This window comes from Bos indicus x Bos taurus, chromosome 16 (genome assembly GCF_003369695.1).
Source record: "Bos indicus x Bos taurus breed Angus x Brahman F1 hybrid chromosome 16, Bos_hybrid_MaternalHap_v2.0, whole genome shotgun sequence".
Classification (NCBI taxonomy): Eukaryota; Metazoa; Chordata; class Mammalia; order Artiodactyla; family Bovidae; genus Bos; species Bos indicus x Bos taurus.
This window is the reverse complement of record NC_040091.1, coordinates 37,889,970-37,906,919: the sequence shown is the minus strand read 5'-3', so window position 1 is coordinate 37,906,919 and position 16,950 is coordinate 37,889,970. Positions and strand designations below refer to the sequence as shown.

Below are 16,950 nucleotides of genomic sequence, written 5' to 3'. Positions count from 1 at the left end.
GGAGGACACAGCTCCCCCAACTCCATGCCAACGTGGTTAATAACGCAGGTCCTCCCACTGCTTCAACAATCCAGGACAGTGAAATATTTAAGGGGGGACAGGGCATACCAGGTCACTAACAAATTGTTTGGTGCCCTGACCACTACAATACCTACAATATCAGAGAAACATATCTCACCACCTCATGTTTACAGGACATTATCCATTTTTTCCTATTATATCTCTATAAGACTTGAATTTACTCTCAGGAGTGCCAGTGTGGGTGCTTGGGAGATATATAATGATGGCATGAATGAGATTAGGCCTTCACGTGCTTATCAAGTCTATGTGACCTGACTGGTGCCTACCTCTCCGATACCATCTCCTACACTTTCACCCTTGTTAGTTCTTTCCAGATGTTTTGACCTTGCTTCACTAACATACCAGGTAAACTCCCATCACTACATGGCTTTTGCCCTTCTCTCTGACTAGGACTCTCATGCCCAGGTACCTGCAAGGATCACTCCCTCACCTCATTCAGGTCTTTGATTAGATTACTATAGTAGAGAGACCTACCCTGAGCAATTTACCGAAACCCTCCCAGCCACTTCTTTTTCCTACCCTGCTTTATATCTCTTCTAAGCTTTGTATCATCTGACATATGACACATTTTTTTGGTTCATTGTCTGTGTCTCTTACGAGACTGTAAGCTTTGTGATCATGGGTGTGCATTGAGTGAATGAATGAATGAATGAGAGCCAAACTGTGTCAAGGGAGTATGATTGAGTCTGTGGGCAGATAGGAATTTTCATGATTAAGAAAACAATGACAACAAACAGAAATTAATCATTGTGTTATTTACCGCCACAGGCATCATATTCGTAGCGTCGAGAGAGAAATGTTTTCTTTCTGTTATTATTTTCTCCATTTCTCTAGGCTTTCCTTTCAGTATCAACAAGATTGTCTTCAGTACATGAGGGACCACACTTGACTCAGAACCGGCTGCGTACCACATCAGTATCAAAATGCTGCAAACACAACCCCCCAACCCTGATCATGAGAATCATGCACTTTTCATTTCCTGCTCAACAGTGTGACTCAAATCAGGAAAACAATCTTGGTTTTACATGTTTATAGAGCAAAGAAACTTCAGACAAGTCCAAAACAAACTGATATTCCCATTCCCAAATGATCCCATTAAGATTTTTGTCCTTGAAAACAGAGGAAGAATTTTAATAAGGTCTTATGGAAAATACAGTCTCTCAGTCTGCAAGTTCATTTCCTACTATTATTTAAATATCTGTCCAGCTCAACATCAGGAACTGATCAGCTTCTGTACCCCATACTCTTCCTTCCACCTTGTGACCTTGTTTGTCCAGGGATAATTGAATATTTTAAAACTGGTATCGATATACAAATTAACATATATGTAAATAAATCAATGTGAAAAGCTAGATAAAAAGGTAATTAAATAAAAATCTACATAACTTAAAAATTAGAAAGTTAAATTTAAAAACTAAGCCATTTCCCCAAATGTCACATATCTAATCAGTTCACCAGATGTGACTAGAACCCCAGCTTCTCAGCTTCCAATTCCCAAGTTCCTTTCCCTACATACCTGCTACTCTTCAAGATTATTCTTATTGTTGCTCATTTTAAAAACAGTCCTCTGTCTTGGTATATTCTTGATAGCTTGTCAAGCCGTGCTGAGTTCTGAACTCTGTTGCTCATTCTCTCTGCATTTGGGTTCTTACTATGGGGCCCTGGCACTTCAGAACATGGACACACTCAGCTCTCTAGAACGCTAGTACCAAATGCTTTTGTCTGCAAGGCTTATTCATAGAACCATGCTTAGAACCACATGGACATCAAATCTTTCAAGGCCTCTTCCTTTACCTCTTGATCGTATCCTCTGGCTAACCAGATCTTCTTTCTGTTTCTCCGTTTAAGCTTACCTACAAATTCCACTCTTTTTTACGTCCATCCTCACCTACTATTGCACAAGACCTGCTGGTGACCAGTTTAATAAAGTTCATCTAATTCTAATTATGTTTCCTTTCTGTACCTTCTCAGTCATACTGTTTATGATGGACTCATTGGCAGCTTTTGTCTTATACTCATGTGGGTATATTCACTCTCCTCAACAAAATGCTTGAAGGCTGGGAATACTTTACACACAGTGGATACTCAGTTCCTACCTAAACAAGAAAACACTGAGTCTTATGAATATTTTTACTTTTCAAGAATTTCCTAAGTAGTAAAATCAGATCAGATCAGATCAGTCGCTCAGTCATGTCCGACTCTTTGCGACCCCATGAATCGCAGCACGCCAGGCCTCCCTGTCCAACAACAACTCCCGGAGTTCACTCAGACTCACATCCATTGGGTCAGTGATGCCATCCAGCCATCTCATCCTCTGTTCTCCCCTTCTCCTCTTGCCCCCAATCTCTCCCAGCATCAGAGTCTTTTCCAATGAGTCAACCCTTCGCATGAGGTGGCCAAAGTACTGGAGTTTCAGCTTTAGCATCATTCCTTCCAAAGAAATCCCAGGGCTGATCTCCTTCAGAATGGACTGGTTGGATCTTCTTGCAGTCCAAGGGACTCTCAAGTGTCTTCTCCAACATTACAGTTCAAAATAATCAATTCTTTGGTGCTCAGCCTTCTTCAAAGTCCAACTCTCACATCCATACATGACCACAGGAAAAACCATAGCCTTGACTAGATGAACCTTTGTTGGCAGTAATGTCTCTGCTTTTGAATATGCTATCTAGGTTGGTCATAACTTTCCTTCCAAGGAGTAAGCGTCTATTAATTTCATGGCTGCAGTCACAGTCTGTAGTGATTTTGGAGCCCAGAAAAATAAAGTCTGACACTGTTCCCACCGTTTCCCCATCTATTTCCCATGAAGTGATGGGACCGGATGCCATGATCTTCGTTTTCTGAATGTTGAGCTTTAAGCCACTTTTTCACTCTCCACTTTCACTCTCATCAAGAGGCTTTTTAGTTCCTCTTCACTTTCTGCCATAAGGGTGGTGTCATCTGCATATCTGAGGTTATTGATATTTCTCCCGGCAATCTTGATTCCAGCTTGTGTTTCTTCCAGCCCAGCGTTTCTCATGATGTACTCTGCATATAAGTTAAATCAACAGGGTGGCAATATACAGCCTTAACAAACTCCTTTTCCTATTTGGAACCAGTCTGTTGTTCCATGTCCAGTTCTAACTGTTGCTTCCTGACCTGCATACAAATTTCCTAAGAGGCAGATCAGGTGGTCTGGTATTCCCATCTCTTTCAGAATTTTCCACAGTTTATTGTGATCCACACAGTCAAAGGCTTTGGCATAGTCAATAAAGCAGAAATAGATGCTTTTCTGGAACTCTCTTGCTTTTTCCATGATCCAGCAGATGTTGGCAATTTGATCTCTGGTTCCTCTTCCTTTTCTAAAACCAGCTTGAACATCAGGAAGTTCACGGTTCACATATTGCTGAAGCCTGGCTTGGAAAATGTTGAGCATTACTTTACTAGCGTATGAGATGAGTGCAATTGTGTGGTAGTTTGAGCATTTTTTGGCATTGCCTTTCTTATGGATTGGAATGAAAACTGACCTTTTCCAGTCCTGTGGCCACTGCTGAGTTTTCCAAAGTTGCTGGCATATTGAGTGCAGCAATTTCACAGCATCATCTTTCACAAATACTTTCACAAATACTTAGTAAAATACTTTGTGAATTTAAGCTTCCTTTAAAAATGCAATCTCTCAGTTGAAAAAAGTCAACAACAACAAGAACAACCAACAAAAAACCAATAAACTTGGTTGGCTTGTTGAAAAAAATCAACAAAATTGGTTTAGTGTTTTTTGAAATCATTGACCTCTTATAGACATTAATTTAATCCGTGTAACAGCTTCATAGATAAAAAGTTTCCTCATGTCATAGATTAGGAAATTGAGGATCATGATGTTTATGAAACTTACATGATGTCACACAGGATATAAGGGTCAATTTGTTTCCAAGGCCTGCATTCTTTCCATAATGTAACTTCCTGCCTATTACTCTCTTTTAGTAATAGAGAAGTAATACCTTCCCTTCCAATGTATGAACTATAGAAATGGAGTAATGTGATTTAATAAGCTCTTCAAATTTGGCTGTTAGATTCATAAAGTCATGTAGGCTCACATTAGCATCCTTTCTTCTTAAATATTTCTTATGATCCTGGATCATGAATTTCAAATAAACAGTTAAGGGACAGGGAACTCCCAAGTATACCTGGGAATTTTTTTGTTTTATTATCTTATTGGTGGGTGGAAATATCTTAGGTCTGTACTTCATAAATGAAAAAAAAAAAACCACTATGAATTCTATCACATATGGGGGAAAAACCATTATTACTTTGAGGAGAGGTTTTTCAATGTGGGATGCACAACAGAACACAATTAAAGCCTCGAATAAATAATAACAATTATCATTTCTTGATTGTCTACTGTGTGTCATGTATTTTATGAAGCTACACATACTGTATATGATCTTAGTTAAGCCTTACAATCATCTCATGTGGTGTAAAAATAGACATTATCTTTCAGGAAAAAAAGAAACGAGATCTGACCTGCCCCGCTCTATCTGACTCTCAAGACTGAACAAACCCTGCATGAGGGGCCTTACTCATCTGCTGGTACTGGATAGTCCATAAGTTGAAAGATGACCTTCTTCGGTGAAGTACGTGTCAACAAGGTGATGACCCGCAACATAGCTTCCCTCAGAATGGGAGAATCATCTCCACACAATTGCTTATAAATAGTATCCACAATTTTAGACACCTGTAAAAGCAATTTCACAGGCCAATTAGAGTCTCTTGTTCCCTAGGCACTTATAAACCAAACATTTCTTAGACATTAAGAATTTAGTCTTTCTCAGAATAACCGAGGCAGCAACTAACACACAAATAAGCACCAATGGAAAATATATTTATGTGCTTTTTTACATAGTGAAATGATTATTTGCATGAGAAATTAACTTGCATTAATTTTTTTCCTTGACGTTTTTAAAAAATGTAATACTATTTATTTGATTTCAAAAACATTTAAGTACTCCAAGCATACAAACAAAATTAATAGGACATTGCAGATCATGTTTAGTACAGAAGGTTCTTGAACTTTCATTGGTGCAGTGGCTCTTGGCTTTGTTGACAATGCAGAGTTCTATGGTTTGTTTAAAAAAAGTTTAAAACTACTGCACTTCAGTGAAAGTGAAAGTCGCTCTGTCGAGTCCAACTCTTTGCGAACCCATGGACTATACAGTCCATGGAATTCTCTAGGCCAGAATACTGGAGTGGATAGCCTTTCCCTTCTCCAGGGGATCTTCCCAACCCAGGGATCAAACCCAGGCCTCCTGCAATGCAGATGGATTCTTTACCAGCTGAGCCACAAGGGAAGCACTTCAGTGAAAAACTATCCAAAACAATTCTCATTCCAGCTGACCCTCTCCTTTTCCACAGCTAATAATGGCAGCGGGATGCTGTGTCACTATATACAAAAACAAGACAAGCTTGGATGCCCACTGTAGTGTCCACAGGTCCAGTTCCACAGTGCACACCCTGAGCTACGGCCCCTCTGGAAGGCATTGCCCCGCAGCCTCCACACCAAACAAGGAACATTAAGAGTGTATCTCAGTTGCTTTGTTCTTTTACAAACTATACATATGTACAGTTGAGAACTTGGGATTTCTTGCCAATGACCATAAAGTTAACCCATAACCTTACAAATTAAAAAAAAAAAATGCCAGGAACATCTTAAAAAGCCTTGTCACACCAACAGCAAAGTGCAGAGTGAGGAGAATATGAGAGCCTTTTCATTTTAGAAATATGTACAACTTTGATAGTTTTCATACAGTTTTGTACAGTTTGATACACCCATGGTCACTTCATGTAAACCACTGACAATTACTAGAACACTTTGAGAGACTCAGACATGATCATGATCCAACTGGGTAATTAAACCTAATGAGGGCAACAGACACATCTCGTGCTTGCTGCCTCCATGAGAGTCGCTGCCTCCATGAGAGTCACCGCCTTCAAGTTTTATTGAGATCATAATTGACATAAAGCGTTGTATAAGTTTAAAGCATATAGCATAATGATTTGATGTCCATACATCATGAAATGATTACCACAATAAGTTTAGCATACATCCATCATGCAAAATAAAAGGAAAAGAAAAAATATTTTCTGGTGAAGAACTCTTAGAATTTACTCTCAACAACTTGCATATATAATACACAGCAGTGTTAATTACATTTATCATGTTCTGCCGTATATCCCTAGTACTTATTTATCTTCTAACTGGAAATTACACCTCCCACCAGCCTTTGGCAAGCCACAAATCCTATCTCCTTTTCTATGAATTTAATTTGTTTTTGAAATATAATTGACCTACAACACTTCCTTAGTTCCTGGTGTACAACATAGTGATTCCATATTTCTATATGTTACAAAATGTTCACCATGTAAATTTCTCATCTGTCATTGTGTGAAGATATTACATTATTCTTGGCTATGGTTGCCACACTGTAACTTTCATCCTAATTACTCACTCTAGGAGCCTCTCCAAGATCAGTGTGTTTGACCCACGTTCTTTCTGAATTACTGCTTCTGCCCTGGGTCTTTGAGCATATGAGTTTTACCGTGTATGCTTTAAGAGTAAAGTCTTTGTTTCTTACAGCCCTCTGACTCTCCTGAAAGCAAGGCTCAGAGGCCTTCAAAATCAGATATTCTGGGAGTTCATCTGTCTGGTGCAAACAGACCCCAAGCTGGCTAGCCCAATGTGGGCTTTAGATGTCTTACTCCTTGGGAAGAACCTCTGAAATTGTATTATCCTCTGCTTCATTGGTCTCCAACCTGGGGGTATGGATATTGACTGTATAGTGTCTCTGACTTCCTACCCATCTTATTGTGCTTCCTTCTTTAGTTCTTTAGTTGTAGATTTGTTTTTCTGCTAGTCTCCTAGTCTTTCTCATCAATAGTTGCTCTGTCAGTCAGTCAGTTCACTTGCTCAGTCGTGTCCGACTCTTTGTGACCCCACGAATCGCAGCACGCCAGGCCTCTCTGTCCAATCACCAAATCCCAGAGTCCACTCAAACTCACATCCATCAAGTCGGTGATGCCATCCAGTCATCTCATCCTCTGTTGTCCCCTTCTCCTTCTGCCCCCAATCCCTCCCAGCATCAGAGTCTTTTCCAATGAGTCAGCTCTTCACATGAGGTGGCCAAAGTACTGGAGTTTCAGCTTTAGCATCATTCCTTCCAAAGAACACCCAGGACTGATCTCTTTTAGAATGGACTGGTTGGATCTCCTTGGAGTCCAAGGGACTCTCAAGAGTCTTCTCCAGCACCACAGTTCAAAAGCATCAATTCTTCGGCCCTCAGCCTTCTTCACAGTCCAACTCTCACATCCATACATGACCACTGGAAAAACCATAGCCTTGACTAGATGGACCTTTGTTGGCAAAGTAATGTCTCTGCTTTTGAATATGCTGTCTAGGTTGGTCATAACTTTCCTTCCAAGCAGTAAGCGTCTATTAATTTCATGGCTGCGATCACCATCTGCAGTGACTTTGGAGCCCCAAAATATAAAGTCTGATGCTGTTTCCACTGTTTCCCCATATATTTGCCATGAAGTGATGGGACCAGATGCCATGATCTTAGTTTTCTGAATGTTGAGCTTTAAGCCACTTTTTCACTTTCCTTTTGCACTTTCATCAAGAAGCTCTTTAATTCTTCTACACTTTCTGCTAGAAGGGTGGTGGTGTCATCTGCATATCTGAGGTTATTGATATTTCTCCCAGCAATCTTCATTACAGCTTGTGCTTCTTCCAGCCCAGCGTTTCTCATGATGTATTCTGCATAGAAGTTAAATAAGCAGGGTGACAATATACAGCCTTGATGTACTCCTTTTCCTATCTGGAACCAGTCTGTTGTTCCATGTCCAGTTCTAACTATTGCTTCCTGACCTGCATATAGGTTTCTCAAGAGGCAGGTCAGGTGGTCTGGTATTGCCATTTCTTTCAGAATTTTCCACAGTTTATTGTGATCCACACAGTCAAAGGCTTTGGCATAGTCAATAAAGCAGAAATAGATGTTTTTCTGGAACTTTCTTGCTTTTTCCATGATCCAGTGGATGTTGGCTATTTGATCTCTGGTTCCTCTGCATTTTCTAAATCCAGATTGAACATCTGGAAGTTCACTGTTCACGTATTGTTGAAGCCTGACTTAGAGAATTTTGAGCATTACTTTGCTAGCGTGTGAGATGAGTGCAATTGTACGGCAGTTTGAACATTTTTTGGCATTGCCTTTCTTACGGATTGGAATGAAAACTGACCTTTTCCAGTACTGTGGCCACTGCTGAGTTTTCCAAAGTTGCTGGCATATTGAGTGCAGCACTTTCACAGCATCATCTTTCAGGATTTGAAATAGCTCAACTGGAATTCCATCACCTCCACTAGCTTTGTTTGTAGTGATGCTTCCTAAGGCCCGCTTGACTTCTCATTCCAGGATATCGGGCTCTAGGTGAGTGATTACATCATCATGATTATCAGGGTCATGAAGATCTTTTTTGTACAGTTGTTCTGTGTATTCTTGCCACTCTTCTTAATATCTTCTGCTTCTGTTACGTCCATACCATTTCTGTCCTTTATTGTCCCCATCTTTGCATTAAATGTTTTCTTGGTATTTCTAATTTTCTTGAAGAGATCTCTAGTCTTTCCCATTCTGTTGCTTTCCTCTATTTCTTTGTACTGATCACTGAGGAAGGCTTTCTTATGTCTCCTTGCTATTCTTTGGAACTCTGCATTCAAATGGGTATATCTTTCCTTTTCTCCTTTGCCTTTTGCTTCTCTTCTTTTCACAGCTATTTGTAAGACTTCTTCAAACAACAATTTTGCCTTTTTACATTTCTTTTTCTTGGTAATAGTCTTGATCACTGCCTCCTGTACAATATCACGAACCTCTGTCCATGGTTCTTCAGGCACTCTATTGGATCTAATTCCTTGAATCTATTTCTCTCTTCCATTGTATAATCGCTAGGGATTTCATTTAGATCATACCTGAATGGTCTAGTGGTTTTCCTACTTTATTCAATTTCAGTCTGAATTTGGCAATGAGGAGTTCATGATCTCAGCCACAGTCAACTCCTGGTCTTGTTTTTGCGGACTGTATAGAGCTTCTCCATCTTTGGCTGCAAAGAATATAATCAGTCTGATTTTGGTGTTGACCATCTGGTGATGTCCATGTGTAGAGTGTTCTCTTGTGTTGTTGGAAGAGGGCATTTGCTATGACCAGTGCATTCCCTTGACAAAACTCTGTTAGCCTTTGACCTGCTTTGTTTTGTACTCCAAGGCCAAATTTGCCTGTTATTCCAGGTTATCTCTTAACTTCCTACTTTTGCATTCCAGTCCCCTACAATGAAAAGGACATCTTTTTTGGATGTTAGTTCTGAAAAGTCTTGTAGCCATTCAACTTTAGCTTCTTCAGCGTTACTGGTTGGGGCATAGACTTGGATTACCATGATATTGAAAGGTTTGCCTTGGAAAAGAACAGAGATCATTGTTGTTTTTGAGATTGTATTCAAGTATTGCATTTTGGACTCTTTTGTTTACTATCATTGCTACTCTATTTCTTCTAAGGGATTCTTGCCCACAGTAATAGATATAATGGCCATCTGAGTTAAATTCACGTATTCCAGTTTATTTTAGTTCACTGATTCCTGAAACATTGATGTTCACTCTTGCCATCTCCTGTTTGACTACTTCCAATTTGCCTTGATTCATGGACCTAACATTCCAGGTTCCTATACAATATTGCTCTTTATAGCATCGGACTTTGCTTCCAACACCAGTCACATCCACAACTGGGTGTTGTCTTTGCTTTGACTCCATCTCTTCATTCTTTCTGGAGTTACTGCTCCACTGATCTCCAGTAGCATATTGGGCACCTACCAACTTGCGGAGTTCATCTTTCAGTGTCCTGACTTTTGCCTTTTCATGCTGTTCATGGGGTTCCCAAGGCAAGAATACTAAAGTGGTTTGCCATTCCCTTCTCTGGTGGACCATGTTGCATAGGTTTATTTTATTCTTTTTGATGTGATGGTAAATGAGATTGTTTCCTTAATTTCACTTTCTAATCTTTTATGGTTAGTGTATAGAAATGAAACATATTTCTGCATATTTATTTTTCGTCCTGCAACTTTACTGAATTCATTGATGAGTTTTAGTAGTTTTCTGGTAGCATCTTAAGAATTTTCAATCTATAGTATCACATCATCTGCAAACAGTAACAGTTTTACTTCTTCCTTTCCAATTGGATTCCCTTTATTTCTTTTTCTTCTCTGATTACTATGAATAAGACTTCTGAAACTATGTTTAATGAAAGTGGTGTTTAACTGTCTTGTTACTGATCTTAGAGGAAATACTTTCAGCTTTTCACATTGAGTATTATGTTAGATGTGGGTTTGTCATATATGGTCTTTATTGTGTTGAGGTATGTTCCCTCTGTGCCCACTCTCTGAAGAGTTTTTATCATAAATGGATGTTGAATTTTATCAAAAGATTTTTCTGCATCTGTTGTAATGATCACATAGATTTGTTCTTTAATTTTTTAATGTTTTATATCACATCATGATTGATTTGCAGATTTTGTAAAATCCTTGCATCTGTGGAATAAATCCCACTTGACCATGGTATATGATCCTTATAGTGTATTTTTGGATTTGGTTTGCTAACATTTTATTGAGGATCTTTACGTCTATGATCATCAGTGATATTGGTGTGTAATTTTCTTTTTTGTGTTTTTTAAATTATTTTTTAAATTATTTTATTTTATGTTTTATCTTTACAATATTGTATTGGTTTTGCCATATATCAACATGAATCTGCCACAGGTATACACGTGTTCCCGTCCTGAACCCTCCTCTCTCCTCCCTCCCTGTACCATCCCTCTGGGCCGTCCCAGTGCACCAGCCCCAAGCATCCAGTATCGTGCATCGAACCTGGACTGGTGACTCATTTCATATATGATATTATACATGTTTTAATGTCATTCTCCCAAATCATTTTTGTCTGGTTTTGGTATCAGGGTGATGATGGCATCATAGAATTAATTCTAAAGTATTCCTTCCTCTGCAATTTTTTGGGAACAGTTTTAGTAGCATAGATGTTTAGTAGATGTTAGTAGTATAGATGTTTAGTATAGTACAGATGTTTTCTCTAAATATTTGGTAGAATTTGCCTGTGAAGCTACCCATTCTGGAACTTTTGCTTGTTGAAAGTTTTTAAATCACAGTTTAAATTTCAGAACTTGCTATTAGTCTGTTCATATTTTCTATTTCTTCCTGGTTCAGTCTTGGGGGATTGTACCTTTCTGAGAGTTTGTCCATTTCTTCTATATTGTCCATTTTGGGGTGTATAGTTGCTTCTAGTAGTAGTATGATCCTTTGCATTTCTGTTGTATCCATTGTAACTTTTCCATTTTCATTTCTAGTTTTATTGATTTGGGTCCTCTCCCTTTTTTTTTTTTTTTTCTTTATGAGTCTGGCTAAAGGTTTATCAGTTTTTAAAATACTTTCAAAGAACCATCTTTTATTTTTATTGATCTTTTCTTTCTTTAGTCTATATTTCATTTATGTCTGCTCTGATCTTTATGATTTCTTTTTTCCTACTAACTTTGAATTTTTTTTTTTATTCTTTCTCTAGTTGCTTTAGGTGTAAGTTAGACTGTTTATCTGAGATTTTTCTTGTTTTTTGATAACCTCATATCGCTTTAAGCTTAGCTCTTAGAACTGCTTTTGCTGCATCCCATAGATTTTAGATCATTGTTTTAATTTTCATTTGTTTCCAGGTATTTATTTCCTCTTTGATTTCCTTAGTGATCCATTGGTTGTTTAGTAGCATATTGTTTAGGTTCCATGTATTTGTGCTTTTCGGAAAAGACAATGGCACCCCACTCCAGTACTCTTGCCTGGAAAATCCCATGGACTGAGGAGCCTGGTGGGCTACACAGTCCATGGGGTCGCTAAGAGTCGGACGTGACTGAGCGACTTCACTTTCACTTTTCACTTCCATGCATTGGAGAAGGAAATGGCAACCCATTCCAGTGTTCTTGCCCGGAGAATCCCAGGGATGGGGGAGCCTGGTGGGCTGCTGTCTATGGGGTCGCACAGAGTCGGACACGACTGAAGTGACAGCAGTAGTAGTAGTAGTAGTATTTGTGCTTTTTAGTTTTTCCCTTACAGTTGATTTCTAATCGCATATTGTTGTAGTTGGAAAAGATGTTTGATATGATTTCAATTTTATAAATTTAATGAGGCTTGCTTTGTTGCCCAGAACTATCCTGGAGACTGTTCCATGTGCTCTTTATTTTATTTTTTTTTTTTTTTGCAATAATTTTATTTTGGAGGATACAGGAGAGAGTTACACAGGTGAAGGCTAGACATTTTGGGTTTTTTTTTTTTTTTTCAGTTTTTTTTTTTTTTTTTCTTATTTATTTATTTATTTTTTTTTTATTTTTTATTTTTTTTTAAACTTTACATAATTGTATTAGTTTTGCCAAATATCAAAATGAATCCGCCACAGGTATACATGTGTTCCCCATCCCGAACCCTCCTCCCTCCTCCCTCCCCATACCATCCCTCTGGGCCGTCCCAGTGCACCAGCCCCAAGCATCCAGCATCATGCATCGAATCTGGACTGGCAACTCGTTTCCTACATGATATTTTACATGTTTCATTGCCATTCTCCCAAATCTTCCCACCCTCTCCCTCTCCCACAGAGTCCATAAGACTGTTCTATACATCAGTGTCTCTTTTGCTGTCTCGTACACCGGGTTATTGTTACCATCTTTCTAAATTCCATATATATGCGTTAGTATACTGTATTTATGTTTTTCCTTCTGGCTTACTTCACTCTGTATAATAGGCTCCAGTTTCATCCACCTCATTAGAACTGATTCAAATGTATTCTTTTTAATGGCTGAGTAATACTCCATTGTGTATATGTACCACTGCTTTCTTATCCATTCATCTGCTGATGGACATCTAGGTTGCTTCCATGTCTTGGCTATTATAAACAGTGCTGCGATGAACATTGGGGTACACGTGTCTCTTTCCCTTCTGGTTTTCTCAGTGTGTATGCCCAGCAGTGGGATTGCTGGATCATAAGGCAGTTCTATTTCCAGTTTTTTAAGGAATCTCCACACTGTTCTCCATAGTGGCTGTACTAGTTTGCATTCCCACCAACAGTGTAAGAGGGTTCCCTTTTCTCCACACCCTCTCCAGCATTTATTATTTGTAGACTTTTGGATCGCAGCCATTTTGACTGGACCACTTTCTAACACCATACACAAAAATAAACTCAAAATGGATTAAAGATCTAAACGTAAGACCAGATACTATAAAACTCCTAGAGGAGAACATAGGCAAAAGACTCTCCGACATATATCACAGCAGGATCCTCTATGACCCACCTCCCAGAATAATGGAAATAAAAGCAAAAATAAACAAATGGGACCTAATTAACCTTAAAAGCTTCTGCACATCAAAGGAAACTATTAGCAAGGTGAAAAGACAGCCTTCAGAATGGGAGAAAATAATAGCAAATGAAGCAACCGACAAACAACTAATCTCAAAAATATACAAGCAACTCCTACAGCTCAACTCCAGAAAAATAAACGACCCAATCAAAAAATGGGCCAAAGAACTAAATAGACATTTCTCCAAAAAAGACATACAGATGGCTAACAAACACATGAAAAGATGCTCAACATCACTCATTATCAGAGAAATGCAAATCAAAACCACTATGAGGTACCATTTCACACCAGTCAAAATGGCTGCGATCCATGTGCTCTTTAAAAGAATGTATATTCTGCTGCTTTCAGATGGAATGCTCCATCTAAATATCAATTAGTCTATCTAGTCTAATGTGTCACCTGTATCTCCTTATTGATGTTTTGTCTAGATGATCTGTCCATTGCTGTAAGTGGGATGATAAATTTTCCCACTATGATTGTGTTGCTGTTATTTTCTCCTTTTGTGTTTGATAATGTTTGTCTGATATATTGAGGTGCTCTTATGATGGGGGGACATAGAAACTTACAATTGTTATTTCTATTCCTTGGATTGATCCCTCAATCATTATGTAGTGTCCTTTTTTTGTCTCAGATAACAGGCTTTATATTAAAGTCTATTTTGTCTGATAAGTATTGCTACTTCAGCTCTCTTTTGATTTCTATTTGCATGGAATATCTTTTTCTATCACCTCACTTTTGTCTGTATATGTCTCTAGATCTTAAGTAGGTCTTTTGTAGGCTGCATATATATGAGTCCTACTTTTGTATCCATTCAGCCAATCTATGTCTTTGGTTGGAGCCTTTATTCCATTTATATTTAAGGTAATTATCAATATGTGGATTCTTATTGCCATTTTGTTGATAGTTTTGAATTTGTTTTTTGTAGATATTTTCCTCCCTTTCTTCTTTTGTGATTTGATGACTATCTTTAGTGTTGTGTTTTGATACCTTTTTTGTGTGTATAACCATTACAAATTTTTGATTTGTGGTTACCATGACATTTGGGATAGCAGTCTATATATATGTGCATGATTATTTTAAGTTCCTGATCTCTTAATTTCAAATGCATTTTTAATATCCTGCATTTGTACTCTTCTTCTCTCATGATTACTGATTTTGATATCATATTTGTCTGTGGATAATCTCCTACATTTACTGGTGAGCTACTACTTTCATAATTTTTTTTGTTCCTACTTGTAGTCTCTTATTTTCCACTTTGAGAAGTTTCTTTAGCATTTATTGTAAAGCTAGTTTGGTGGTGCTGAATTCTTGTAGCTTTTGCTTGTATGTAAAGCTTTTGATTTATCTATCAAATATGAATGAGATTATTTCTCTTTTATCACTTTAAATATATTATTCCACTCCCTCTTGGTCTACAGTTTCTGCTAACAAATCAACTGATAACTATTTGGGAATTTCTTTGTTATGTTATTTGTTGCTTTTAATGTTTTCTCTGTGTTTAAGTTTTGTCAATTTGATTACAGTGTATCTCTGTGTGTTCTTGCTTGGATTAGTCCTGTATGGGATTCTCTGTGCTTCTTGAATTTAGGTGATTGTTTCCTTTCCTGTGTTAGGGACATTTTCAGCTGTTATCTTTTCAAATATTTTTTCAGCTTCTTTCTCTCCCTGTTCTACTTCTGGGACATTTATAATGTGAATGTTGGTGTATTTGACCCCGTTGTCTCTTAAACTGTCCTCACTCCTTTTCGTTCTATTTTCTTTATTCTGTTCTGCAGCAGTCATTTCCAATATTTTGTTTTCCAACTCATTGATTCATTATTCTGCCTCACATATTCCACCCTTAATTCCTTTGAGTGTATTTTTCGTTTCAGTTATTATATTCTTGCGGAGAAAGCAATGGCACCCCACTCCAGTACTCTTGCCTGGAAAATCCCATGGATGGAGGAGCCTGGTGGGCTACAGTCCATGGGGTTGCTAAGAGTCGTACACGACTGAGCGACTTCACTTTCACTCTTCACTTTCATGCATTGGAGAAGGAAATGGCAACCCACTCCAGTGTTCTTGCCTTGAGAATCCCAGGGATGGGGAAGCCTGGTTGGGCTGCTGTCTATGGGGTCGCACGGAGTCGGACATGACTGAAGCGACTTAGCAGCAGCAGCATTGTATTCTTGAAACACAAGTTGTATACACACACACACACACACACACACGTGTGCACATGAAGTGAAGTGAAAGTCACTCAGTTGTGTCTGACTCTTTGCAACCCCATGGACTGTGGCCCACTAGGCTCCTTTGCCCATGGAATTATCCAGGCAAGAATACTGGAGTGGGTAACCTTTCCTTTTTCCAGGGGATCTTCCTAACCCAGGGATTGAACTCAGGTCTCCCACATTGCAGGTGGATTATTTACTATTTGAGCCACCAGGGAAGCCCAAAGAAATTGGGCTTCAAAGAGATTGAAAGTACTCAAGAAATTGAGCACTGAAGAATTGATGCTTTTGAACTGTGTTGTTGGAGAAGACTATTGAGAGTCCCCTGGACTGCCAGGAGACCAAACCAGTCAATCCTAAAGGAAATCAGTCCTGAATATTCATTGGAAGGACTGATGCTGAAACTGGAGCTCCAATAGTTTGGCCACCTGATGTGAAGAACTGACTCATTAGAAAAGATCCTGATGCTGGGCAAGATTGAAGGCAGGAGGAGAAGGGGATGACAGAAGATGAGTTGGTTGGATAGCATCACTAACTTGATGGACATGAGTTTGAACATGCTCCAGGAGTTGGTGATGGACAGGGAAGCCTGGCGTGCTGCAGTCCATGGGGTTGCAAAGAGTCGGACACAACTGAGTGACTGAACTGAACTAAACTGATTGTATTCTTGATAAAAACTTCTTGTGACTTCTTGTTCTGTGAATCCATTCTTTTCCCAAGTTCTTGAATCATCTTTATGTTCATTACTCTGAACTCCTTTCTTGGATAGATTGCCTTTTTCCACTTCATTTCACTTAGTTGTCCTTCTGAAGTTTTAGCTTGTTCCTTTGTCTGGAACATTTCTTTGCCATCTATTTCTCGGTCTTTTTTCTAAGTTTCTCTTTGTATTTTTATGCATGTAGTAGGTTAGTTATGTTTCTTGACCTTGGAGAAGTGGCCCTCTGTAGGGGATGTCCTATGTATCACAGCAGTACATTTTCCTCTTATTACCCAATGGCCAGGAACTAACTGGCCCCAGGGTAGTTTCTGACCTGTGTTTGCACACTCAGATCTGCAGGCTGTGGAATTATGATTTTCTTAGTCTAATGTCTGCCCCCTGGTGGGGGAGGCTGGATTAGAGGCTTGTGCTGGCTTCCTGGAGGGAGGAGTAGGTGCCTGCCCTCTCGTGGGTAGAAATGGGTCATGGTTCTCTTGCG

The 16,950-nt window shown here is 38.8% G+C and overlaps 1 protein-coding gene across 1 annotated transcript in view; it reads right to left on the bottom strand.

Annotated features, from left to right (window-relative positions):
* The window catches only part of MROH9 (maestro heat like repeat family member 9), a 101,116-nt gene that overhangs the window by 35,660 nt on the left and 48,506 nt on the right, over positions 1-16,950 (bottom strand). Inside the window, exons 10-11 of the mRNA XM_027564102.1 lie at positions 4,635-4,789; positions 842-1,007 (exon numbers count right to left, since the gene is read on the bottom strand). Coding sequence (XP_027419903.1) covers positions 842-1,007; positions 4,635-4,789 — 321 coding nt within the window. The remainder of the gene's footprint in view (positions 1-841; positions 1,008-4,634; positions 4,790-16,950) is intronic.